The sequence below is a fragment of the Emys orbicularis genome, chromosome 25, assembly GCF_028017835.1.
Source record: "Emys orbicularis isolate rEmyOrb1 chromosome 25, rEmyOrb1.hap1, whole genome shotgun sequence".
Lineage (NCBI taxonomy): Eukaryota > Metazoa > Chordata > Testudines > Emydidae > Emys > Emys orbicularis.
In genome coordinates this window covers 1,290,088-1,313,675 of record NC_088707.1, presented here as the reverse complement: position 1 = coordinate 1,313,675, position 23,588 = coordinate 1,290,088, and the positions used below count along the sequence as shown (strand labels likewise).

The following is a 23,588-nucleotide window of genomic DNA, read 5'->3' as shown; positions in this document are numbered from 1 at the left end:
GCTGGGCTGGAAGCAGCTCTCGCTACCCCCAAGGCGGGGGTGTGGAAAGGCTTTTGATGAATAACTGATCGCGTCTCCCTTGTAGCTATTATATGGGAGGGAGAGTCTCTTTCTTTTCCATAACACAGGCTTGGGGAGGGGGCGGCTGGGATCAAAGGAAGTGGGGAGACAGCGAGATACCTCTGGGCTGAGGTTACATTAGCCAAGCCCTTGAGAGGGGCCTCTGGGCTTTCTCTGCCGTCTCTGGAGCCGCGTGCTGTATAGGAGGCTTCATTTCAAGTGCCCATTAGGGCCTCACTAATGAACCACAATACCGGTGCCAGATGAATTCGCTCTCGCCACGGTGACTCATGCCACGGCGGGTCCTGCAGGGCCAGCCTGGCTCCCGGTCTGCTGGAGGCATTGTCTGGGGGAGAGCAGGCAAAGCCCCCTCCCGGGGAGTCCAGGCTCAATGGGGGCCTAAAAGCAAAGGGTCACGTGGCTAACACGTGTGTCTGTACGAGACACGAGGGCAAGGCCGTGACCTGTCGCCCTCACGCTGGGAGCAGATACAGCTCCTCAGCCTGACTCCGCAAGGAGTCCCTCTGCTGCTCCCTGCAGGGTCCCCTTGTGAGGCGGCCGGGGGCCCGTGCCCACGCCCTACGGTGAGAGCACTCTGAGCTCAGCACAGCCCTAAGCGTCCCGTCCGCCTGGCTCTCAGCCAGACAAAGCGGGTGAGGTGGGTGCCCCGGGATCGGAACGGGCCAGCCCCTTCAGACTGAATGAGAACAGACCCCCCCCCCAGATGGCACCTCAAGCCCAGAGCTGCTGCCCCTTGGGAACGTTCTCCCCGGCTGCCGCTGCTGGACAGAGAAGGAGCAAGCGGAACCCTCCGGGCCGCGCAGCCCCACATACACCGAGGGGCAGAGGTACCGGAGCCTGGGGCTGGCTGTTCCAGGGGGATGTGAGCGCCAGCGAGGCTAAGGCCCGGGAAGTGGGTTTATGGGCCTGAGCTGCTCACTCCCAGCAGCCTTACAGAGCCTGGAGCTGCAGGCTGCTCCCTGTTCCGCCTCGTGCACCATGTGGTGAGCTTGGAGTCCAGCCCCTCCGCCCCAGGACTGAGAGCAGCTCCCAGCAGGCCCTGTGGAGCAGGCTCCAGCACTTACCAGGACCCAGGTGGTTAATGCACCAGCTGACTCAGGCCTGGTTTCCCCCACAGTTCCTAAGTGCCCTGCAGAACTACTTCAGCAGCAGAGGGATCCACATCGAGAAGGCTGCGCCGGCCTTCGTGCTGTCCACGAGGAATCGCAACCAGGGGGACCAGGAAGAACGAGAGCTGATGGCCCCCGAGAGGGGGGTAGATGACTAGGAAGAGCTGATGGCAAGTAATTGCTCCCTTTCCTTGTCTTTGCTCAGGACCGGCTGGCTTGGCACTCATAAGACAGACGACGCAGGGGGCCCCGTGGGCAGGTAGTTTTGTCCCCTCTGTAATGCATTTGCCCGAGTTGAGGCAGCGTGGGCTAGTGGAGCGGAAATGGGACTGGAACCCAGGAGCCAGCAGGTTTATTGTTAGCAGTGTGGCCTTGTCCCTCTGATGGGGAGGTGAACTGGGGGGGGGGGTGAAGCTTCACTCCGCAATGTCTACAAAGAGTGCTCAGGGGGAAAACCCCAAGCAAGAACTAGACAGAGTTGTTCCACTGTTTGCTTCCCAGCCATCACATGGTGACTGCTCGAGCCCTGCTCTGTGACAGGTGTCTGCCCCCACCTCTGCATTGCTTTCCAAGCACATGCAGTATAACTGGTACCCTCGAGTTCGACTGGAAGGGAGCCCGTGCAAGGGGGGGCAGGCCCAGGCACCACACCAGCCTTGTCCTGGTGATTGCTCTATAAGAAACGAAATATGCAGAATTCCAGACAATTTTCATGATTGACCAGGTGCATTGTGGGGGTTGTATGCCGCTGTGAGCTAACAGGCATAAGCCATTGCTGGAAGAGGAGCCTGGAATAGAGGCGTGTAAGTTCTGGGCTGCACACCAGGAGGCAGGATGCTGGAGCCGATGGGAATAACAGGCTCTATGGGCCTGAGGGTCGGCGCCGGTGCGGCAGGAAGCGGGATACCAGGCTAGAGGGGACAATGCTCTGCTCCAGTATGTACAGGAACTCTCTGTTACAAGCATTCGGCCTTCTGGAGTCTAGCGCTGACTGATTCCACCTTTGTCCGTTCCCGTTTCCCGTAGGTGGAGTCTTGGCAATACGATCGCTTCTGCCTCTGAGTACTTCACAGTGATGTACTGACTCTCCCCTGCTGCTGCACACACGCGCACACACACGCACGTGCACACGCGCGCACACACACACACGCACGCACACGCGCGCACACACACACACGGGCACGCACACGCACACACACACGAGTGACCTCTTTATATTTGCTGGGCTCTGCCTGCAATACTGCGCTGTAGGGTTTGGATTCAATAAATTCTACTCTCTAATGCTTGTCATGTCACCTTCTCTGTGAATACCAGCCGCAGAGGAGCTGCCATTTGGCTGTGTCTCCGCACGTGAGATACCTGCTCCTTCCCCCAGAGCAGTCCAGGAGTCGGCAAGAAGGATTTGCACTGTCTGTCATACAAACAGGAGAATTCAAAATGATGTGTTGAAAAGAAAAGACAAGACATAGCCACTGTCCCTGAGTACCTTCCGGGAGTGAGGAAAGCATTAATATTATATAATGAGAACACTGCTGCATCCTTAACGATGGAGTAGCCACCATCACCATAATTGTCTAATCTACCTATTGTTTATAGTGCACCCATCACCATAGTATCTGGTCACTACCCACCTCCCCGTTCTTTCTGGGGGACACCTGGAGCTCCTGCTTCAGCTCTTGAACTCAGAAATTTTGTCTGGACTTTTTAAAAGTAGGTTTCTTTAGTGTTTTGCTGCTGCCATGAAAGGACTTAGCCCAGATTGTGCCCAAAGCCCCAGAGAGCACCATCCCTGGGCAGGTTTCTTCCCCCTCCCGCTGCCGAACAGCTTCTGCTGCCTTGATCTCACCCCCCTGCCCTGGACAATCAAAATAGCAACCGCCACCCAGTCCCAGGCACCTGCAGTCAGGAATTCCCCAGGCCCATGCACCTGAGCAGGGCACAGTCCTGCGGCCTGTCACAGCAAGGATGTGACCTGGTGCTGCAGAAGAGGTTTCTGGCGTATTTTGGTTTTGTTTCCTTAGTGAGATAAGGATGTAGGGTGTCCCTGCTGGTACCAAGGACTGGCCTGGGTCACGCAGAGAGAAGAAATGTATTCTGAAGAATTAAGAAAGCTGCCCTAAGTGTGGAAAGAAGCTGCTTCAGAAAGGGCTGAGGCCAGATGGGAAAGGCTGTTCCCAGAGCCTCATCTCTAGGCAGGGACACAGTAGTTAGAGATGGAGAAGCTTCGTCTGTCACAGAACCTATTCCCTCAGTGTCACCCTACCATCCTGTCCCATCCCGGAGTCCATTCTCCAGCACTACTGGCCTATTCTGCAGAGAAGCTTAATGCTCACAATTCCAGTTGGATGGAAAAGCTGCTGTAGGTGCTGCATAGGTTTGCTGGAAGCCCCAGACAACATAGTCCCTTACCCAAGAGGCTTATTGGCCTCGTGAAGTGACTCGAGGGCCTTTCTCTGGCTGTAATGCGATAACTTTTGAATACCACGTCTGATCAATTCTGAAGGGTCAGGGAATGTTCTAAGCATCGATGAGCAGAACCCTGTTGATTTTGGGAAAAACTGGGGGGGAAAAAACCCAAAGGGGAGAAATGTGGGGTCATGGAGCCCCTGGCATCTGGTTATGGGGGTGCACAACAGCATCCCTGGCAGGTGGGAAAGGGAACCCTGATATAAGGGGCATGGGAGGAGGGAGGCGTGAAGAGCCCCTTCCATGTATCAGAAGGGCAATAAGGGAAGGGAGGGCACCCAGACCCCCGGGTATGAGGGAGGGGGTGGGGAGAGATTGCAGGGGGTCCCTGAAGAGAGGAGAATGGGAGGTTGGGGGAAATGGAGAAATGCAAGGAGCCGCTTGCGTGTGCAATGAGTTTGGCTCCATAAGCAACAAAACAGGTGAGCCTCTAGGTTACCAGCAATGCTGTGACATCTAAATGGCTAAAAACTGGGGTTTAATGGGGGAAGGACGGGGTCAGACTCTCTTGGAGTGGGCTTAGGGTTCGTTTGTTGTAGAGGGTGTTTATTTCTTGTCTGTTTGATGGGTTCTCAAGCAAACTGGGGTTCCTGAGCAGGGCTCAAGGGCTCAAGACCCCCCCTCTTTTCCCGTGGCTAGAGGGGGGGTCTCTGAAAGGCGGCTCGTCCATTGTCACAGAGGTGGCTGAGAGTCTCCGTGTCACCCTCTGGGTTTCCAGTTAGTGGTGATCAGTCTGAGCCGAGCACAAGCAGGTTGGTGAGCTGCAGTGGATCAGCAGGGACCACGGGCCCCAACCGCCAGCTCCCAGCCCAGAGTCTATACGTTCCTCAGAGACCTAAATGGGTCCCAGGACTCCCATCCCACTCGGCAGGGTCCTTCTGGCCCCAGGTGATGCTTAGTGACATGGGGGGGCACCTCTCCCCTTAGCCCCGCCCCAACCTCTCCCCTTAGCCCCGCCCCCTACGGGAGCCCCGCCCACTTCTCCCCGTAGTCCCGCCCCCACCTCTCCCCTTAGCCCCGGCCCCTTCATGAGCCCCTCCCCACTTCGCCCATTAGCCCCGCCCCCTCCAGGAGTCCCGCCCCAACCTCTCCCTCGTGAGCCCGCTTCCACGCCCCCCCGGAAGTCGCGCCCCCTCTCGCGAGAGCCCGGGGTCAGAGGTCGCCCGCAAAGTCGATAAAGTTGTTATTGAAATTTAAACTGAGATTTTAAAAATGGCGATGACACACTTCCGGCGGGCTGGGGGTAGCGCTTCCGGGTCAGGCGCGGAGCGGCGGCGGCGAGAGGCGGCCCCTGGCCCAGCCGCTCGGTGAGTGACGGCGGGCCCCGCCCCCGCTGGGGTATGGGCGTTACCCAGCATCCCCCGCGGGCTCCCCTGCCCCCTGCCTCCCCCCCCCCCCCCCCGGGCTGGCAACGCCGCCGGGGCTGGTTCGGGTGCGTGGGGCTGGGGACGGGGGGCGGGGACAGGGGGGCGGGGAGCAGTGTGGCAGGGGGTGGTGAGGGCAGGGGGTGCTGGGGATGGGGGGGCGGGGCAGTGGGGTGGGGACAGGGGGGCTGGGAGCAGTGGGGAAGGGGGGCTGGGAGCAGTGTGGCAGAGAGTGGTGAGGGCAGGGGGTGCTGGAGATGGTGGGGACGGGGGGCTGGGAGCAGTGGGGTGGGGACAGGGGGGCTGGGAGCAGTGTGGCAGGGGGTGGTGAGGGCAGGGGGTGCTGGGGACGGGGGGGCGGGGCAGTGGGGTGGGGACAGGGGGGCTGGGAGCAGTGTGGCAGGGGGGGCTGGGAGAAGTGTGGCAGGGGGTGGTGAGGGCAGGAGGTGCTGGGGACGGGGGGGCGGGGACAGGGGGGCTGGGAGCAGTGTGGCAGGGGGGGGCTGGGAGCAGTGTGGCAGGGGGTGGTGAGGGCAGGGGGTGCTGGGGATGGGGGGGCGGGGCAGTGGGGTGGGGACAGGGGGGCTGGGAGCAGTGTGGCAGGGGGGGCTGGGAGCAGTGTGGCAGGGGGTGGTGAGGGCAGGGGGTGCTGGGGATGGGGGGGCGGGTCAGTGGGGTGGGGACAGGGGGGCTGGGAGCAGTGGGGAAGGGGGGCTGGGAGCAGTGTGGCAGAGAGTGGTGAGGGCAGGGGGTGCTAGAGATGGTGGGGACGGGGGGCTGGGAGCAGTGGGGTGGGGACAGGGGGGCTGGGAGCAGTGTGGCAGGGGGTGGTGAGGGCAGGGGGTGCTGGGGATGGGGGGGCGGGGCAGTGGGGTGGGGACAGGGGGGCTGGGAGCAATGGGGGAGGGGGGCTGGAAGCAGTGTGGCAGAGAGTGGTGGGGGCAGGGGGTGCTGGAGATGGTGGGGACGGGGGGCTGGGAGCAGTGGGGTGGGGGGGGGGGCTGGAAGCAGTGTGGCAGGGGGTGCTGGGGATGGGGGGCAGTGGGGTGGGGAGGGGGGCTGGGGGCAGTGTGGCGGGGGGTGGTGAGGACAGGGCAGTGAGGCGGGGGGCTGGGTGGTGAGGCTGGGGGCGAGTGAAGCTCAGAGGCCATGTTACTAGAGCTCACGCTTTGCTGTCACCGGCGTAACTCCCTCCCTTGCTCCTGCGTGTCTGTTCCAGGTACCATGTCTGTCTTCCGCTCAGGCCTGCTGGTGCTCACGGCCCCGCTCTCTGCCCTGTCTCTGCGCTTTGTGCCCATCCTGGCCTCGGCCTCCCGGATCGTGGAGGATACGCTCTACATTCACCTACAGCCGGGCCTCAGCTTGACCAGCTCTTCGCAGCCCGGGTCCACTTACGTGCCAGCCACACCTGAGGTCTACAGCCTCATCAACAAGCTGTATGCGGACGCTGACGCCCACAGCCACCTGGACGTGCGGGTCCTGCTGACAAACATCCGGAACCAGAGCCTGACGCAGCAGTCGCTGTCCTCGGTGCAGAACCTCTCCCACCCGCCCGAGGTGATCCTGACCGACTTTCAGACCAGTGATGGGGGCCAGTACAACCCAGTCAAGCAGCGCCTGGAGCGTTATGCCACCAGCTGTTACAGTTGCAGGCCCAATCTTATCTCTGTGCTGCTGTACCCAGACTACGAGCCCATGATGGACCAAAGCGAGCTGCCCCCCTGGGAGCCAGGCTTGGATGGCGGGGCTCTGCGGAGTTACAGCGCTGTCGTTGTAGGGGGCACTTTCGACAGACTCCATAATGCTCACAAGATCCTTCTGAGTGCCTGCTGCCTGCTGGCTGAGAACCGGCTTCTGGTTGGTGTCTCTGACAAGGATCTTCTGGAGAGTGAGTGAGAATCCTAGTCCTAAACCAGGAAGCAAAAGCCCAGTTACGCTCGTTCTCCTCGGGCCGTCACTTCTTTTGCTCCCGATGGCCGTGAAGGGAGCCGTTTCGATCGCTCTCTAGTGTTTCCCTTGGGCCAGCTTAGGAGCAGCTTTCATGGACTCTGCAATGGGTGTGCTGTCCAAGCATCTAGGATGTTTAAAGGTGGAGTGTGTTCATTGCGGAGAAGGGGATGAAGGGGGAGAGTAGGTTTCACATCAGTGGAGATGTAAAGCACATTTGAACCATGTGGGCACAGCGGTAATTGAGAAGCAGCATTTATTAACGAGACAGGAGAGTCATTTAGGCCCAGCAGTTAGGCTTGTTGGCTTTTAGGAGGAGATTTTGTAAACCTTCTTTCGGTGGTTTGTATCGCTAACCCTTCCCCGGCAGTAGCCTTGGGTTTGCGCCTGAGAACTGGAAACTGGCCAGAGCTGATAAGTGAGACTCACCAGACTACTCCCACTGCCTGAGCCAAGGTGCAGTGGTATCTCCGGGGAAAAGATGAGCTGTCTCAATGTCCCGGCGGGGAGGGCTGTCCTAGTGATTGGTATCTTGCTGGTGTCCCTTGAGTGTGTTTTGCTGTCTGTGTTTTCATGACAGATGTGCTGCCCTTGGAGTTAAATATTCCCTGCCAAGCAGCCCAAGGCTGAGTCACTTGTCTGTGCTCGCTGCTGCTTTGTGCAGAGATGATGCTCCTCTGATAGCAAACCCAAGGAATTGCAGCATTGTCGTCTTGCCAGAGTGACTCCTTTCTCCAACACACAGAAACCTGGGGAGCGCAATGCCCTTTGAGCACTCGGGAAGTGAGGGTTCAGGTCATTCCAGAGGTTGCTAAAGCCTTTGTAGCATCTCTTTTGGCCCCTCCTTTAACTGTCACTATTTGCTGCTAGCACTGGGTGCGGGGAGCTGCACACTGTGGCTTCCTCCCTGTTTCTTGTCCCTTCCAGATAAGATGCTGAAGGAGCTGATCCAACCATATGAGCAACGAGTGGAGAAGCTCTGTGAGTTCCTGGTGGACGTGAAGCCCTCTTTGCGTTATGACATTGTGCCTCTGGTAGACCCCTATGGCCCATCGATAACGGACCCTGACCTGGAGTGTATAGTAGTCAGTGAGGAGACCCGCAAGGGAGGGGTGGCCGTGAACAAGAAGAGACTTGAAAATGTAATGCCTTTAAAGCTGACCTAGCGGAATACACCCCCTCCTGCTATTCATTCCTTAATTGTGGGGCGAAATCTGGTGGCATTGAAAGTGAGGGCCCAGGAGTTCTCACCAAAGCCAAGCATAGGGAAGCAGGTGCTGTACAAGGTCCCCAGTTTGACTCTTCCCATGAGCAGCAGTCCTGACCTGCACTCCCCCTGCTGTTCCAGGCCTGAGCTTCCTCCCCACCCCCCAACCTCGACTCTGCCAATGCCCCTCAAGAGCTGGTTGTCCTTCCTAAGTGTGTTGGGAAGGGAGGGTGCAGCTGTTCCAGAGGAAAAGAATGAAAACTCAGATAGCTGGGAGTGGAGAGTGCAAGGGATAAATGGGACAAACCGTTTATTGGGTTCTGTCCTCCTCTGAGCTCCACAGAGATGGCCCCTCCATGGCGGGGACCCTGCCCCTTAAGGCTGTACCTCTTCATTGGGGTTGGCCTTCTGCAGACACCTCCCCCGATCTGTGGTTCGTGCCATGAGGTGTAAAGCCCTGCCCCTCCAGTCATACCCCCTCTGGAGCAGTGGGGGGAAGCTACCCAAGGGGGACCCTTTCCTCCCGTCATCTCCTCTCACTGGTTGAGCAAGAGCACCCCAGTAACGCACCTGGGAACTCAGCAGTCCCTGTTGAGGCTCTGTTTCTCTGTCCACTGTCACGTATAGGAACTGCCAGCCCCATCAGATGGGCCCTGGACCCAGCAGGAGATTTCTGTCTGCAACAGCAGCTGGTGCCCAGTGCATGGATCCCCTTAATGGACAATTCTGGAATAGCCTGCCCCAGGGGAGCTCTCTCCTGGGCCCAGGCAGTTACTTGTTGGCCTGGCCCCAAAGGATAGTAGGGCAGCTGTGTCCTGTAGGTAGAAAGAGGCTCCTGATTCCTTGGGACCCTCCCCTTCTCTGGCGGCTGCTTTCCCGCCTGACTCCAGAGTCCCCTTCTGTCACCCCAGTCCTTGCCCAGCAGCGGCCTGTAGCACTGCCCAGTCGCAGGCAGGTGGGGACTAATCGTGGGAGGCAGCAACCTCCAGCCTCCTTGCAGAACTGCCCACAGGCCGGCTGATTGCAGGGGGCCTCCAGAGCTTGGTGTGAAGATGCTGCCTTCACTGTGACTCTGTTCGGGGGCCGGTCTGACTGAAGGGCTGCTGGTGGCTCTCCACCCTCTGACCACGCTGTGCTGCACATTCTGTTTGCAGGGGCTCTCCGAGCTGGCCCTCCACGAGATCCTGCTGGTTAAAGATCTCGGGCACGGAGAGAACGAAGAGGAAAAGATCAGCTCCTCCAGCATCCGGCAGAGGCTGCTTGGAACGCTGCTGCAGCCGCCACAGGTAGGAAGGCATAGTAACTGGAGACTCTGCAGCCGCGACTCCCGTCCGTTTGCCAAGCGACCTCCGGCCTGTAGGGTTTTGTGTGGCTTCTAGCCCTGGGGAGAGACGCTGGTCTACTCGACCTCAGTGAGTGGGGACCAGAAACAACAATGGGTGACACCAAGACAACAGGGTCAAATAACAAGGGCGGCAATAAGAGTGGGGACATAGAGACAACACAAGGGAGTGCTGAACAGAGAGGCCTGGACAGGGCCCGTTGCTGGAGTCAGCTGGCCCTGGGACCTGTAACTGCATCCTCCTCCTGGACTGATGCCAGAAGGAGGTTGACGGTGACGTTCCTGGGCTTAGTTTGGATCCTGTGACCATAACTAAGCACAGGGAGAAGTGCAGCTGGACGTTGAGCGGGTCTGGGGGGAGGTGTGGCAGCCTGGTGTGGTGGAGACTGGGGTGTGCCGGGGTCTCCCTCTCAGGGGCATCCATGGAACATACCAAGACCAGACCATGTCTCTACTCACAGTCCCAGGGAGGAGCTATCAGCTTTCACATCCATCCTCAGAGCTCGTGGGGATTCACGATCAGGGCCTCTTCTTCCCCCAACCCTTCCTGCCCCCACCAGCGCTGAGTAGCTTTGGAATCTTCTGACGCTGTAACTCTTCTTTGTGTAGAAAGACCCAGCCCAGCCTTCTCGTCCCTATGTGATCGGTCTGACTGGAGGAACTGGAAGTGGGAAAAGTTCCATTGCCAGACACTTGGAACGCCTAGGAGCTTTCCTCATCGATGTTGACAAACTGGGCCACGAAGCCTATGCCCCAGGTGGCCCTGCATATGAGCAGGTGGTGGAGGAGTTTGGAGAAGGTACAGCGAGCATATTCTGCATAGAATGCCGGGGCAGCAAGGGTGACGGGGACACATCATAGACTCATAGAATCTCAGGGTTGGAAGGGCCCTCAGGAGGTCATCTAGTCCAACCCCCTGCTCAAAGCAGGACCAATCCCCAGACAGATTTTTGCCCCAGATCCCTAAATGGCCCCCTCAAGGATTGAACTCACAACCCTGGGTTTAGCAGGCCAATGCTCAAACCACTGAGCTGTCCCTCCCCCCTAATCACCTTAGTAACTTCTGAGTTCCAGATCTCTCCCTCCTTTGGTTTGGGAGCAGTCAGCTTACCCTGCACTTCCCCAGCTAACAGGGCTGTGGAGAGCTAGTATCTGAAAGTGAAGTGCTGGAGGTAGTTTTCTTATCCACTGACATCTTTGGCTGTAAACAGCATCCATGATTATTTGCCCTGGACCCAGGATGCTCGCTAACTTGTGCTTCCCTATACTGGATATTCGTGGCCACTGAAGCAGCAAAACGCCAGGCTACCTAGAGTTTGTCTGTTGGCTGACTCATCCCTAGGTGGTGTCTCAGAACCAAACGTACAGCTCTTTGGGATCCAGAGGATGCTGCTGGCAGAGAACTCTTTTGGACATAGGTTGGTTTGGAAGCCTGAACTGCTTGGTAGGGACCCTGTAAGACAAGGGTAGCCAAGCTTCGCTGAGCTAAGGACTGTGTTGTAACCAGAGTTGTGGTAACGTAAAGGCTGCCCGTGATTGGCAGAAAATGGTGCCAGCTGCAGGTGCCCTCATCCTTAGTACACAGGTCCCAGCATACAGTGCTCCAGCTCAGTGGCTCTCAACCTTTCCAGACTCCTGTACCCTTTCAAGAGTCTGATTTGTCTTCTGGACCCCCAAGTTCACCGCACTTAAAAACTTACAAAATCAGACATACAAACACAGCAGTGTCACAGCACACTAGTACTGACACATGGCTGACTTTCTCATTTTTACCATATAATTATAAAATGAATCAATGGGAATTTAAATATTGTACTTACGTTTCAGTGTATAGTATACAGAGCAGTATAAACAAATCATTGCCTGTGAAATTGTAAGTTGTACTGACTTCACTAGTGCTTTTTATGTAGCCTGTTGTAAAACTAGGCAAATCTTTAGATGAGTGGATGTATCTCCTGGAAGACCTGTGTGTATCCCCAGGGGCACTTGTACCCCTGGTTGAGAACCACTGCTCTGGTTTGAACCAAGCAGAAGGTGCTTAAATTAAGACGAAACCTAGCATGTCGGTCTGTAGCATTTTTAGGCCTTGCCTCTGTGCCATGAGCATGTTGGCCACCCTTCTGCTTTAAAAGTTGCCTGAAGGTGAGGAGAAAGGGACTTAGAGACGAGCCTGTAAGGTTGTCCAAAAATCTGTTGTCTTTTCCATAAGAAATTCAGGTCTTGATGTCGCCTGGAGACCTGGCGACATGATATGTGAAAGCTGAGCAGTGGAGGGGGGAGAGATTCTTAGGAAGATCATTGAGCTGTTTTTAACTCCTGTTGAATTCCACTGCCTAATGAACCGTAGGGAGAAAGGACATTTCTGGTAAGGCGGGAGACCTCCCACTCCATAGCTGTGCCCGCCAACAAGTTCTCCAGCTAGAGCAGGGAAGGCTGGACTTGACATTCCTAATGTTCTCAAGGTGAAGGAAAAAGCCCTTTCCTGCCCTCTCTACACTTTAAAGAAGCCCAGGGTTTGAAACCTTGTTTGCAGATCCCTTTAAGGGAATGCCAGGCAGAGACCCCACTCAGCAGCTCCTGCTTCCCTTGGAGCCCTTCTCCCATGAGGATCTGAACTGAGTCCTTTTTTTACTGTTCCTCTTTGTCTTCCAGACATTTTGAATGAAGATGGGACAATTAACAGGAAAATCCTTGGGGCCAAAGTGTTTGGAAACCAGGTAAAACCCGCCCATCTCAGTGTCAGTATTTCACCTCTCCTGTCCCCACTGCTGCCAAGGCTTCGGTATCTTCCCCTCTGTGCTTCTGCTGCTCCCTCGGCTCCCACCGGCTGTTTTTTCTCTAGTGTGAAGGTGTTGGCAGTGCTGGATCCCCGGATCCCCTCCGCAGCCCAGGCAGTGGCAGCACAAGGCACCTACCAGGGGAGACCCATTTCCAGGGCGACATCTCCCAGTGTTGGTCTAAGCACTGGCGTACATGTGGCCCAGGCTGATTGACTCTGTGTGTCCTGGGGTTTCCCTGAGCAGAATTAGCCAACACGGTGATGGGAACACGGACCACTGGTCCGCTCCTGTGCTCCTCCTTTCACTAGTGGGAGATTGGCAACCCTGGATTTTGAGCTGCAGCTGAGGTGTGGAAGGGGAGTTCAGTCTCCATGACCTCGTCGTTCCTTGGCTTGTCTGAGTGGGAGCCCTGTGTGGGCACCGTTCTGCTGGGGCCTGGACTGCGACTCCCACTTCCCCAGCTTCCTCTGTTACATAGTGATAGATCCTCTCCGCTGAGCTCTTGCAGTGACTGAGATCAGGCTACTACTGATGGAGTCGCTCGGAGAATCTGTTCCCTGCAGGGCAGGAAAGAGGAGGAGAGCACCTTGCTTCCTAGGGCAGCATCACCACTTTCCATCGGGGGCTAACCTAGCAAGCTGGAAACGTGGGGCCCTTGGGGGAGGGGGCAGTAGGGATGCTTGTGGGTGACTCCCTTTGCTGGGTTACCCAGGAAATCTGTCACTTGATTGTATGAAAGCAAATAACTGACGTCCAGCCATGTGCCCTTGCTAGGAGCGGTTAAAGTGTCTCACGGACATCGTGTGGCCTGTGATTGCTAAGATGACGAAGAGGCAGCTGAATGAAGCAGCAGACCAGGGTGAGCAGACCAGGGTGCTCTTCCCCTCTGAACCCAAAGGGGACTGGGACATATCATCCCGTTACCACCGCGCAGCCCAGAGACCCTGGGTAACTGCTGTCCTAAGCCCCAGTCTGCAGCTGCATCTACTTCCTGGTAGGTTTTCCCAGCTCAATCCTTTCTGTGCTTTACTGGGAGCTCGTCCACTGCATCTTCCTGCAGTTGGGTAAGTGCCAGGGGCCAAACTGCTACCAGACTTGGACTGGGAGCCTTTGCATGAAATGGTTGGATACTCTGCCCCCCCTCCCTTTCCAGAAAAGGCCATGAGTGCATTCCTCTAGCTCCCTGGGGAAATGGAACGCCCCTGGAGCATTGCTAGCCTCACAGGCATTTTCCTGGAGACTCCCGTGGCCCGGCCCAGCCTGTGTGCACATGCTAGGCAGCAAACAGTCTGGGGCCTGCTGCTTTCTCTTCTGCACGGGGTTCTCTTGCTCCGCGGTAAGGTGTCTGCGCTGCCCATTTGCAGGAACTCGTGACATTTCAGGCTTGCTTGGATTGGCTCGTATAAACAGCCCCGGGGAATTGTGTGCGCTTGTGGGTCCCAAGCACTCATGGGGAATGGCCTCGTTCCACAGGTAAAGTGGTGTGTGTGCTGGATGTTGCCGTGCTGCTGGAGGCTGGCTGGACAGACATGGTCCATGAGGTCTGGATGGCCAGCATCCCGGAGAAGGAGGTAGGTGACTCCCCGCCCCCGCCATTTGCGGTTCGGGATTGGCCCCTGGTGCGCCCGCGTGGGAGTGAACGTCCCCTCTTGGTCTGTGCAGGCCCTGCGCCGCATCGTGGCCAGAGACGGGCTGAGTGAGGAGGCTGCTCGCAACAGACTGCAGAGCCAACTGAGCGTCACCCAGAGGGTGACGCAGTCCCACGTTGTGCTGTGCACCCTCTGGGAGCCGGAGGCTACCCACAAGCAGGTGAGAGCCCAGGGTCCCCCAGGGACGGAGGGGAGCCGCTGGGGTCCATCCCTCTGGGAGCCGGAGGCTACCCACAAGCAGGTGAGAGCCCAGGGTCCCCCAGGGATGGAGGGGAGCCGCTGGGGTCCATCCCTCTGGGAGCCGGCAGCTACCCACAAGCAGGTGAGAGCCCAGGGTCCCCCAGAGTCTTGCCTAGGACAGGCCAGCAGGGATGGAGGGGAGCCGTTGGGGTCCATCCCTCTGGCAGAGATGCAAGCCCTACCTGCCCTGCGGCTTCAGCCAAGGACTTAGATACATGTGGTTAGATAGGAGTCCTGCCTGGGCTACCCTTAGGGCCTTGGACAAGCCACTGCTCGCCGGGTTATGCTCCGATCGGGTGAGAGCGTTGTTCCGCTCTAGTGGAATGGGGCTTACGGAATATCTGATCCCTACAGCTGGCCCAGATGCGGAGCCAGAGATCTTCCGTGTCCCTCTCCCTATGGAGGAGCTATGGCTGCTAGCTCTCTTTCCTTCCCGGGATGAGGGTCGTCTCCTTGGAAAGCAGCGCATTCTGGTAGATGCCCAATTGCTGCATTAGCTCAGCGGAATCAGGTGTTAGTGGGTGGCCAGTGAGAACCCCCAAGTCCCGTCTATGCTGCAGCCACCCCTGGCAGATCTGCCCCCCGGCTGGGGTATGAGTCCTAAACACAGCCTGGAAGGAGTGAAAGGGTTTGGGGCTTTGTCCGTACTGCGCTGTAAGTGGAGTTCACGCCTGCCCCTGCGCCAGTGCTCTAGCAGGCTGTGCCCATCTCCGCCCTGGCACAGCCTGCATTTGGGGCCCTTTTTTGCTTCTGAACCCTGACGTTTGTTCTGGCAGGTGGAGAAGGCCTGGGCCCTCCTGCAGCAGCGCATCGCCCAAGACTAGAGTCTTGGGACCTGGTGGTTTTTCCCATCACTCCCGTCTCATCTTCATGCACAGCCAGACTGGGAATCCCAGCACTGCTGGGCCCTGCTGCCAGGGGCTGAGGGCCTGCGCTCTTGACCCCACTCTCTCTCACACCGTGTTCTAGCATCGCATATCGTCAGTCAGCCGGGCGCAGTTCAGGTCTCAGCTGGATGGTTAAAATGGCTCGTCTGGTATCGGGGGGGAGGGGCTGGGGGCAGAGGCATCCTGCTTTACTGTTGCTAAAGGCCCTGACCAAGAGGCAGTACCCTGCTGTGGGCTCAAAGGGCAGTGAGGGGCAGCTGCTCTGAGCTGGCATCCTGGGCACAAGCCAGGAAGGCAGCAGCAGCACTTGCCTGATGTGACTGACGTTCCCTGCACCCCCTGAGGCTGCAGTCTCCTAGGAGCCAGAGATCACTGCCCCACAGCCCTTCCCAGGAGCAGGCCCAGCTCCATTTGCCACCCTAAACATCTTTGGGCTACACTGTATGGAGCGGGGACATGAGCGCCGTCACCCCCCTTGTATGATCAGTATCGCTTGGATTGTCCCCCTTTCTCAGTGGATGGGCCGCGGTGGCACGGGCTGCCAGACCTGGGCGGACTCTGTACCCTGCGGGCATGTGCCAGTTAAAGGTCCGGTTTGCGCAGTCTGTCTCTGTGTGGTAATTGTTCTGCCAGGCCTGTTTCTTCTGTTCACCTCGAGCCCAAGGGCCTGTCCCCGAGCAGGCTGCATTTGTGCCGCTGGTCTACGGTAAAGCAGCTCTTCGCGCCGTAGGGGAGAATCCTGCTGGCTCGTGATGGGAGCTTCACTAGCCCTCGTGTCACTCCGTGGAGCACAGGCTCCTGCATCCACAGGGGCTGAGCACTGGGCCAGCACCGGGCCCGAGGTCTGTTGAACTAGGGGGACCTGGGAGGGCTTTTCCCCATTCTCTGAGCACTGCCAGCCTAGTGTTTTCAGAGCCTGAACTGAAGTTAGCTTAAGGCTGTTCATAGGGATGATAAAGCCCCCGTGCAGAGCTCTTGTGCAGCAGGGAAACGGATCCAAATTGCACAACACTAGTGCAGCAAAGCAACCGTGCCCCTCCACTCCTCCCTGGATCCAGGGTGCAGTGAGGAAGGGGTGATGTGGACGCCCCTCGGGTGTGCTGCTGCCATCACCAGTCCTTGCAGCAGGAGCTTTGCCGATGGACTGGAATCGGCAGCGGCTGAGTTCGTGTTCAGTTTCGTGCCCAGCATGTACTGGCTGCTCTCTCTCAGCCCTGGACATGGCTTAGATGCTCGGCTTGGCCCTGTGAGGGGTGAGTCTGTACGGTGCCCTAACCAGCCAGCTCTAAATCCTTCATTAGCCTCCCAGGACCTGCCCTTCTGTGCCTTGCAGTAGAGTGCTGATTACACCCGACTGTCCCAACAGACAGCACCAAAGCCGCGTGCAGGAACCGGCCCTGGCCCTGGCTCTGCTCTCTGGCTATCAGTAACCGAGGCGCTTAATTAACTTTTAAAAAATAGACCTAGCAGTTGTGCCAGGTGGCCAGCAGGGGGAGCTGCTCTCATTCAACCGGCTATCACCATTGCACGGGGCAGAGGGACCTAAATTCCATGCCACTTTTGTGGGTGCTGATGATTTGAGATTCATTTTACTCCCACTAGCACCTCTAGTGCAAGGCCCGTGTTCATAGGTTCAGCGGGTGATGCATGTTTATGGGCACGTGAAGGCAAAGCTGATGGCAGAAGAACAAGGCAGAATAAGATCTTGGATGGACGGAGAGGTCTCCTGGGGGGATCAAAAAGACCATTCAGCCACCAAGAGGGTAGCAGCGAATCAGTGGGTGCAAATAATAAAGATGCCACGTAAGAAGCAGCACCTCTAATCTCTCCTTGTATGTTCTTTGGTATGGGGACAAACATTCCAACTCCCAGGCAGAACCCAGAAGAGCTGTCCACCCTCCCCCATTCCTCTGGCCAAAGAGCAATGGAGGGAAGCAGTGCCCCCACTCCCTTCAGAGTCTGGGGGGGTGTCTACATGGGAAGGAAGGTTATACTGGTTTAAGCCAAGGTGTGAATTTAAACTGATCATAGAACTGGCAGGGACCTCGAGAGGTCATCTAGTCCAGTCCCCTGCACTCAAGGCAGGACTGAGTATTATCTAGACCATCCCTGACAGGTGTTTGTCCAACCTGCTCTGAAAAATCTCCAATGATGGAGATTTCACAACCTCCCTGGGCAATTTATTCCACTGCTTAACCACTCTCACAGGAAGTTTTTCCTAATATCCAACCTAAACCGCCCTTGCTGCAATTTAAGCCCATTGCTTCTTGTCCTGTCCTCAGAGGTTAAGAACAATTCTTCTCCCTCCTCCTTGTAACAACCTTTTATGTACTTGAAAACTGTTATCAAGTCCCCTCTCAGTCTTCTCTTCTCCAGACTAAACAAACCCATTTTTTTTCAATCTTCACTCAAAGGTCATGTTTTCTACGTCGAGCACCCATGGAACATGGGGGAAGTTGGCGCCTCTGCTTGCAACCCCTCCCAGCTTGGTATCGATAGTTGGAACAGTATAGTAACACCATGCCCCATCCTTGTCACCACTGAAATTCAGTGGACCAGGGGCTTTTTTCAGTGTTGCTTATGACATTTAGGAAGGGTTTTAAGCTAACCTGAAAAAGCCACTTGGATAGTGGACTCTCAAGGTCCATGTGGGGTTATACTGGAACAACTGTTGGTTTAGCTATACCGGTATAACCGGTCAAACTTTCCCATGTAGACAAACCCTGACTGCTCCTTACTGGGCGGGAGCAGGGCGTGCTGTTCACACTCTTTTAAGCCCTACAGTAGATCAGGGTGTTTCCCCTCCCGCAAATCTATTGCACTCTTCCCCCAAGCTGTGTTCTGGTCACAGAAGCTTCATCTCTGAGGAGAGGGTGGGTCCATCACCAAGGGTCAATGAAGGAAAGGTCCCACCCTACTGTCCCTGAGCTCTTGGTGATGTACAAGACACACCTAGAGGGGAAGCAGAGCTGAGTGATACTGAACTTCAGCCCATCCCAGAAACCAGGCCCATCTGGGGCCTGTCCCTTCTGTCTCCAACCAAGGAGAACGTTAATTCCCTGATGCTGGCTGCAGAGCGACAGCACTGGCGGGTTTCAGACCGTCTCCCAATGCTGCTGCCACTCTTCCCTTGAGAGATTCCAGCCCTTGGAGCTGGTGGAAACGCCTCATGAAAACCTCGGCTAGAATTTCACTTGCCTTCCCTAGGCCTGAGTCTGCTGCAGGGAGTCAAGGACACTTTTTAGCTGAGGGAAAGAGGAAATTAAATTCCAGACTGAGAGGGCGTCAGAGTAGCTGGGCCAGGAGGTCTGGATGTGCTGGGGGTTTGTCTGCAATCCCGCTCCCTTGGGCTGGCCTGGCCAACATACTTGGAGTGTGAGTCATCTGCAACGGAAGCCAGGTTTGTAAAGTGTCTGTTACACAACCGGCCCTCGCTCAGGATTGAGCGGCGGAAACCAGCCGCGCGCCTGTAGGTCAGGTTGGAGTTTTGCCTAGACCAGGGGTTCTCAAACTGGGGGTGGGGACCCCTCAGGGGGTCACAAGGTCATTACATGGGGGGGGGTCGTCAGCTGTCACCCTCCACCCCAAACCCCACTTTGCCTCCAGCATTTATAATGGTGTTAAATATATTTAAAAAGTGTGTTTAATGTATAAGGGGGGTGGCACTCAGAGGCTTGCGATGTGAAAGGGGGCACCAGTATGAAAGTTTGAGACCCACTGGCCTAGAGCTCTAGGTTCCAGGGCTGCAAAGCCAGCAATTGTCTGTCTCGTGCTCTGGGGCTGGGGATGTTCCCTGGGGCCAGTCTCGCTGGAGCCCTAAATGAGCCCTGGTGTTTGCAGGCAGCTACCTCTCTAATTCACCCCGTCTTCACACGCTCCCCCCCCACACACACACACACTCAGTGACCCCCAAACTCGCACCTAGGACACGGCTCCATCTCGGGCCCAGGGCTGTGTCCGGACAGCCCCGGAAACAGGGAGACGTGTCCCTGCTCCTTGCCCCAGTGAGCCCATAACCTGCCCCATACACCCATCCTGAGACCTGCCCCACACCCTGCTCCCCCGGGGCCCCAGACTCGCCCCCCCCCATCCTGGAACCTGCCCCCCACCCTGCTCCCCCATAGAGCTTCCCTGGGCCCCAGACCTGCCCCCCCTATACACCTATCCTGGGACCTGCCCCCCACCCTGCTCCCCGGGGCCCCAGACCCGCCCCCCAGACACCCATCCTGAGACCTGCCCCCCACCCTGCTCCCCCGGGCCCCAGACCCGCCCCCCAGACACCCATCCTGGGACCTGCCCCCATACAGCTGCCCAGGGCCCCCCTTGGCCCGTCTCCGGGCGGTCCCGGCCGCGGCCCCGCCCCGTGGGAGTTTCCCCACATGTCGCTGGAGCACGTGGCGGACCCACCCCGCGGGAGCCGGGTCCGGTGCCGGGGCAGGGGCGGCGCAGACAGACCGAGCCGCGAGCGATGACCGGGAGCAGCAGCCGGGGAGCCGTGTTCCTGCGGGCGATGCGGGGAGCTGGGGGCCGCCCGCGCCCCGGGGACGGGACTCGGTAAGGACCGGGCCGGGGGGAGCGGGGGCCGCGATGCTGCCGGGCCGGGTTCCCGGTCCCACCAGCCGGGCCGCTGGGAGCCGCCGCCTGGTCCCGGGCCCCGGGGATGGGGCGGCCCCTGTCCGCCCCACGTGGCTCCAACTCTGGGTCCGGATTCGGGTGGGACCCCCGGGCCCGTCCCCTCGTGTCCTGCCCCCCAGCCGGCGCGAGGTACCGTGGGCGCCGGAAGAGCCCCAGTCCTGCGCTGGGGGCCCAGTGTTGGGGGACGGGGGAGCTGTGGATCTGAATCCCCGGGGCTGAGCCCAGCCGGACCCCATGGGGCTGAGCTGTCCGGGGGGGTTTTCCACGCTGAAGGGGCTGTGCTGCCCCCGGGCTGTGCCCTGACGCTCACCCCCTGTAACCGCCCTTCTGTGTTTCAGGCATTTAAGTTCCTGTGGGATCCTGGCTACGCCGCAGGCCCCCAAGCGGCCTCCCGTCGCCCCGGCGCGGGTGCTGCAGCCCCCGGCACGGACCTTCCTGAACCTGGCAGCCCCTCTGCTGGGCGGCAAGCGGATGGAGTACGCGGAAGCGCGAGTGCTGGGGTGAGTGTGGAGCCCAGAGTCGCCCGTCGGGCAGGGGTGTTCAGCATCTGAGCCCCCCAGCAGCTCCAAGGGGGGCTCGGCGGCTCGGCCGGGGGGACCTGGCCAAGGGGCTGGGAGTGGGAGTTGTCTCCGGTGGGCAGAGGGCAGTGGCAGGAGCCTGTTGCCCAGGGAAGGGGTGAGGGTGCAGGTCAGTGGCTGAGTTCCCAGCCTGATGACCCCCTCGCCAGGTGCTGCCTGTTTCGCGTCACCCGCCCGGCACCCGCTCACAGGCGGCTTGTCTCCCCTCTCTTCCAGCTACTCGATGGAGCAGATGTACAACGTGGTGGCCAACGTGGAGAGCTACCAGCTCTTTGTGCCGTGGTGCAAGAGCTCCAAGGTCTTATCCTACCGCAAAGGGCTCACGCGGGCAGAGCTGGAGGTCGGCTTCGCGCCCCTCGTGGAACGCTACGTCTCTGAAATCTCCCTGACTCCCCAACACCAGATCCGGGTAAGGGGCCACCAAGGAGCTTAGAGGCCTGTGGGGATCCCAGGGCCAGACACCCTGGGCTTAGCTGGGAGGTGCTGAGCACTCACAACTCGCTACAGGTGCTCGACACTTCTGATAATTGGCCCCGGGCCTGTCAAGCACCTAACTTCAGAGGCTGGTCTTGGAAGAGGTTCCTGTGGTTCCCAGGCCTCATGTGCTTGTGGCTGTGACCCCCGTCTGCCCCGTTCTCGAAAAGCGTCTGTGTGTGAGATGCAGCTCCCCACCCCCACACCCCCCCCACCCTCATGCTGAGGCAGCAGCTGGGCTCCAAGGAGCCAGACAAAACCAGGGTTGTATCTGGTGCTGAGCCGTGTGGGTCCAGTTCCAGGCAGATCAGGGCTGAGGATATGCTGACGTCACACTAATAAGTCAGTGCTTGGGACGGGTGCCGGATAAGGAACCTCTGCCCAAGCGAACTGGCAGCCCCAGCCTCTCTATGGATAGGGGCTCGCATGTTACCACACGGCCTGTGTAACCCGGTTCCACATTCACAGACTCATGCAGATGTGAACTCATGTGTGAACAGGGAGCCCGGTTCTTACTGGCTCCAGCAGCCCTGGCTCAGTGTCACTGGCTCCTGGGCACTCCTGGGTGTGGGTGGATTGAAATCAGCTGAGAGCCTTGTAGGGTGAAACTGACGCGAGCCCCCTTTCCTCCTGCAGGCTGTATGCAACGACAGCCGCATCTTCAGCCACCTGGAGACGCTGTGGCGGTTTAGCCCAGGGCTGCCGGGGCAGCCAGACACCTGCACATTAGACTTCTATGTGAGTATTCCCGTCTGTGCCAGTCCCCGAGGCAGGCTGGGCCGGGGGTGGAAGAGGCAGGCTTGGCCCTGCACAGAGCATTCCTTCTTTCATGGGGGGGGTCACTGTGTGTGGCTAGTGAATGCTTTAGACAGGCCACCCCAGTGACGCTGCAGCGTGCAGTTCTGGCAGGCTGCCCCTCTGCAGGACGTCGAGGGCAGCTGCAATCTGCCCGTGCAGCCACTGGCTGGGCAAAGCGTGGCAACTCCTGCGCTGGTTCTCAGCGGTACGGCTAATTGCCTGGCCAGAGATCCCAGGGCAGCCCCCTGTTAAGATCTGTGTTTCCTTGCCAGGTCTCCTTTGAGTTCAAGTCCATCCTGCATTCCCACTTGGCCAACCTGTTCTTCGATGAGGTGGTGAAGCAGATGGTGACAGCCTTTGAGAGGTGGGCGGAGAAGATGTACGGCCCGCAGACGGACGTGCATCCCCAGAAGTGTTTGCAGGCAGCCCGCTGCATGTGATGATGCCTCAGGAACAGCATCTCCAGATGCAATGGGACACCCCTCTGAGCTCAGCAGAAGACTCTGTCTTCGTTTCATTCTGTCCAGATTTTGGCTGGACGCCACCCAGATCCCTTGCTCTATTTATGTCTATTTAATCCACACACCTTGGAGATAAATTATTTTTTTAATCCTTTTTTGTTTCTATTTAATTTTGGTGCCACAAAGACCAAAAGTCTATTGTCCTGATCTATGTGTCTGTTGCAATATCAAATGTTTGTAGACTCTGTGTCCTGTTCTGTTTTTAAATGTTCTGTTTTTAATGTGACCTCAATAAAATTTGGAATGAAGTCTTGTTGTTCTGAACATTTTTTCACCCACCAGCCTCACTTCCGCCTTGGGGCCTTTATCGCTTCTCAGCAGACTCCTTCCCCGGCTTCTGGGAAGTTACGTAACCGTGATGTCAGTGCACTGAGCTTAGCAAGGCAAACAGGAAATGGAGACTGCCGTGGGAACGGAAGGGCTGCGGAATCCGGTGTGATCCCAGCTTCCTGGCCACGTCACAGCCCCGGGTCGTGGGGGAGGTGGATATAGAACAGCTCGGAGGGCACTTGTGTTCTGGCCCTGGCAGCCTCCAGCAGTGGAACAGTTAAACCCACCCCCACCCCCTGTGGGGAACTGGCCCTGTAACCTGTACCCCAGGGCAGGCCCTGCTAGATGTGTTGCTCTGGGGGAACCCAGGCTTTGCCCCTGTGCTGCTCACCCGCGGGGGGGTTGTGTCCCAAATGGCTGCAGCCCGGGCAAGAGAGTGCTGGGGCAGCTGCCCTGACTGACTGAATGGTGCGCCCCTGGCTGGTGTCTCTGCATCCCAGCGTGTCAGTGTCCAGGCGAATGGCCTGTCCCCCCGGGTCCCCCCGGCCAGGCGTGCTCTGATGAATACAAAGTGCGGCCCAGTGGAGCTGCTGCTGATCGCAGGGGCCCCGTGCTGGTGCTGGGGCAGTGTAGCTGCAGTGCCCAGTGGGACGGGGTCGAGTCCCAGGGGCAGATTCTCAGACTGATTAAGCTCCAATCCCTCCATGGGCCTGCACCTGCCCCTTGCTAATTGGGTTTCTGTGCAGGTGATCCCAGCAGCCTGCTGGCAGGTCTGCAATCCAATCACTGGGCCCAGGGCCCTGCTGGCAGCCTGCCCCTGGGCTTGGGGCTTGGGCTCAGGTTTCAGGGGTCTTGTCTGGGCCAGGGCTGGAAGGTGGGATCTGAGCGGCTGCCCCCTCCTGCTTCACAGAGCTGAGTCCCGTTCGTGCTGCAGCCCAGCTGGGAGCCACCTGCTCCTTCCTTCCCTATTAGCAGCCAGGCCCCCGGGTGGGCCGACGCGAACCAGCCCCGCACCAAAGGAACCACGTTCAGGCTCCTGAGCTGCAGTCCATGGCCAAGCACCAGGCAGCTCAGCTGGGGCGCGGGGGTCACTGCAGCCGGTTCACAGCTCCCTGCCGTGCTCTCTGGCCTCCCCCTGGGGGCTGGGCAGGCGGCTGCCCAAACCATGCAAAGGGGGACCCCCCACCGCCTTGTGCTGCACAGGCTGTCGGACCAGGGAGATCCAGGCAAGTGACTGAAG

General features: G+C 58.3%; 2 protein-coding genes across 2 annotated transcripts; both read left to right on the top strand.

The window, feature by feature from the left end:
- The first annotated feature begins 6,220 nt into the window (after positions 1 to 6,220).
- COASY (Coenzyme A synthase) lies at positions 6,221 to 15,085 on the top strand. The gene is made up of 9 exons (XM_065422638.1): positions 6,221 to 6,908; positions 7,895 to 8,109; positions 9,329 to 9,460; positions 10,126 to 10,315; positions 12,169 to 12,233; positions 13,071 to 13,155; positions 13,770 to 13,867; positions 13,959 to 14,105; positions 14,962 to 15,085. The coding sequence occupies exons 1-9, from the start codon at positions 6,245 to 6,247 to the stop codon at positions 15,007 to 15,009; spliced, it is 1,644 nt and encodes a 547-aa protein (XP_065278710.1). The 5' UTR covers positions 6,221 to 6,244; the 3' UTR covers positions 15,010 to 15,085.
- Positions 15,086 to 19,540: 4,455 nt separating this feature from the next.
- LOC135894531 (coenzyme Q-binding protein COQ10 homolog B, mitochondrial-like) lies at positions 19,541 to 22,324 on the top strand. The gene is made up of 5 exons (XM_065422643.1): positions 19,541 to 19,626; positions 20,046 to 20,207; positions 20,502 to 20,694; positions 21,396 to 21,497; positions 21,830 to 22,324. The coding sequence occupies exons 1-5, from the start codon at positions 19,541 to 19,543 to the stop codon at positions 21,995 to 21,997; spliced, it is 711 nt and encodes a 236-aa protein (XP_065278715.1). The 3' UTR covers positions 21,998 to 22,324.
- Positions 22,325 to 23,588: the final 1,264 nt, after the last annotated feature.